Consider the following 2,500-nt stretch of genomic DNA (forward strand, 5'->3'; position numbering starts at 1 on the left):
TCTTGGATAATGAAAACACTTAATCTAATGACTTTCTCGCCTTCTCGGCTCAAGGAAAATTTTAAGTTCCGAGGGAAAAAATAGATTTCGTATAAGAGTACATGTCCAACATCGCAAAACGACAATATCTGTCTTCCAGGAAAAAATGGGTTCCATTCGTGAAAATTCATCAGCCCTCTTCTATTTCTATGGACTTCTGTATATCTTTCCTTATTTCACTACACGATCAGGGTGTACTCTCTACAACTATTGCCTCATGTAAGTCAGCACTAACTAGACTGATCTCTTATGCTTTTGATATTCAAATCACTATCAAGCTGTTTAATAAGATCCTGAAGAGTTGTGGTAAACCGAAACATAATGCTCCTCACAAGACTATTTCATTGTAGTTTGATAAAGTACTGCACTTTGCCTCTTCGATAGAAAACACCTCTGGCAGATCAATAGTGTTGTTTCCTTCCATATCTGTAACACACAAATTATTAACCGCCAAAGTAGTCACAATGTTTACGCCATGCATGGTTTGAAGCTTTAATCATGTCTCTGTTCCAGATGCACCTATCTGCTGTCGTGAACTCTCTGTGATGAAACATCCAGTGCTGCCATTATCAAAAAAGGCATAAGTGTCCAAAACTACTTTGTTTCCTTTCTGATATACTTTTACGGGGAGAATAGCCTGTAATATTGTATTTACTTCACTACCATGATTGGTAGTACATGTGCTAACAATAATTTCACTTGCATCTTTGCTTGATGAGCTATCATTCTCTTTATGTAGCTTGAATCCGTCGATATGCAGTGATGTGGGATGCCTCTTAGAGCATGTCTTACATTGCTTCCTTTTCATACATCCTTTAGAGGTATGGTTGAGACCAAAGCATCCAAAACACAACCTTCTCTCCTTAAGGAAATCTATTTTTTCTTCAGAGGTCTTCTTAGCAAAATTCCAGGAATCGTCAAGATCATGGTTTTTCTTGCACATTGGACATAATTTCTCTTTCTCAGGCACTATTGATGTCTTTCTATTTTCTGGATTCAGTTCTGCTTGGGTAGCAAAGCTTGAACTTTTGCTCTTTTGTTGACAAGATCTGAATTTGAAGCTACCAGAGTTGTTTTCAGGCTTTGAGTAATTATTTTGAAGAGCAAACTTGCTGAATGCTGGGTCGTTTGCTGCCTTTGCCTTTTTATAAACAAATTCAACCAAATCTGCAAAATCAACTCCTCTCTTTTCTTCCCTCAAATGTCCCGCCAGGCTACACCACTTGTTCTGAAGAAATGTCGGAAGTTTTTTAACAGCTGCTTGAAGGTTAGGAAGATGATTTAGTACTTCCATGTGTGACAAGTTGGTCATGGCATGTCTGCACTTGATAAGGAATAAAGCAAATGTATACAATCTATGAGGATCTTCGTGTTTCAGTGCAGACCAAGAAATAAGTTTCTTAATATATGCCCTCGACACCTTGTAGGGATCGCCATACTCTTGACTGAGCAAATTCCTAGCTGTAGTATATCCTTCTGAAGAACTCATATACAAGCATCCACCCATCAAGTCTTTGGCTTCCCCTTCAAGTTGCTGATCCAAGTAGTACAGTTTGTCAGCATCACCCAAAGCATTTGGGGCAATTCTGGCATCAAATGCCATCATGAAACTGGCAAACTCAATAGGATCACCTTTAAATTTTGGTACTTCTATGCTTGGAAGCAACATTGCTGCAGTCATGTGCTGCTGTGTCTTCAGGAGCATCTCTTGTTGGAACTGTAGTTGCATATCAAGATTTGGCTCGGAGAACCGACACTGGCTAGAACTACAGGGAACGTTCGCTTTCAACTGAGGAGTATCTGCTATTATATACGAAGGTTGTGGTTGGAACGGGTCTACATTTGGATTCAACTGGGAAGGAGTATCTTTCGGCACGATATCCAAAATATTGTCAGCTTCAGCATAAACTCTTTCTCTTGCTTGAGACATTGCAATTTTTGTTTCTAATTCCAATTGCTCTTGCTTTTTTCTAAGTATAAATTCTTTCTCTGCCCTCTCCTGCTTAAGTCTGAGTTCTTGCTCTTCCATCACTTTTGCTTTTTTTTCTCAAAGCATGTTGAGCCATCAATTCTGCATGTCTAGCTTTCTCTTTGAGGCGAGCAGATCTTACACTAGTTCTGCTGGACTTGGTCCTGCTAGTGGATGAGGAACAAAGACTTTTTCTATCAAGGTCTGCCGTCAATTGTAATTCACTTCCCTTGACCCAGTTATTCATTTCTGTAATGAAACGATCAATGGATACTGTATTTTCTGAATACCTCTTATTTACTGTGTTTCGTTCACTGGAATCTGTTAAATGCTTCTCATATTGCTGAAAACATTCATCATATTTATCACGTAATTCACAGAAAATAATCATTTCAGACTTCACCAGATGGAGATTATCACAGTTATCCCTTAGTCTAAAGATCTCATTTCTCCTTTTGGTCACAGCAGACAGAGCAGCAGTTTGGGCATTTT

General features: G+C 38.9%; 1 protein-coding gene across 1 annotated transcript; it reads right to left on the reverse strand.

Moving 5' to 3' along the window:
- Positions 1-535: 535 nt before the first annotated feature.
- Positions 536-1,969, reverse strand: LOC137617498 (uncharacterized). The gene has a single exon (XM_068347517.1). It carries the CDS (start codon positions 1,967-1,969, stop codon positions 536-538), a length of 1,434 nt encoding a protein of 477 aa, XP_068203618.1.
- Between the last annotated feature and the right edge of the window lie 531 nt (positions 1,970-2,500).

This window comes from Palaemon carinicauda, chromosome 23, assembly GCF_036898095.1.
Source record: "Palaemon carinicauda isolate YSFRI2023 chromosome 23, ASM3689809v2, whole genome shotgun sequence".
In the NCBI taxonomy this organism is placed as follows: Eukaryota; Metazoa; Arthropoda; class Malacostraca; order Decapoda; family Palaemonidae; genus Palaemon; species Palaemon carinicauda.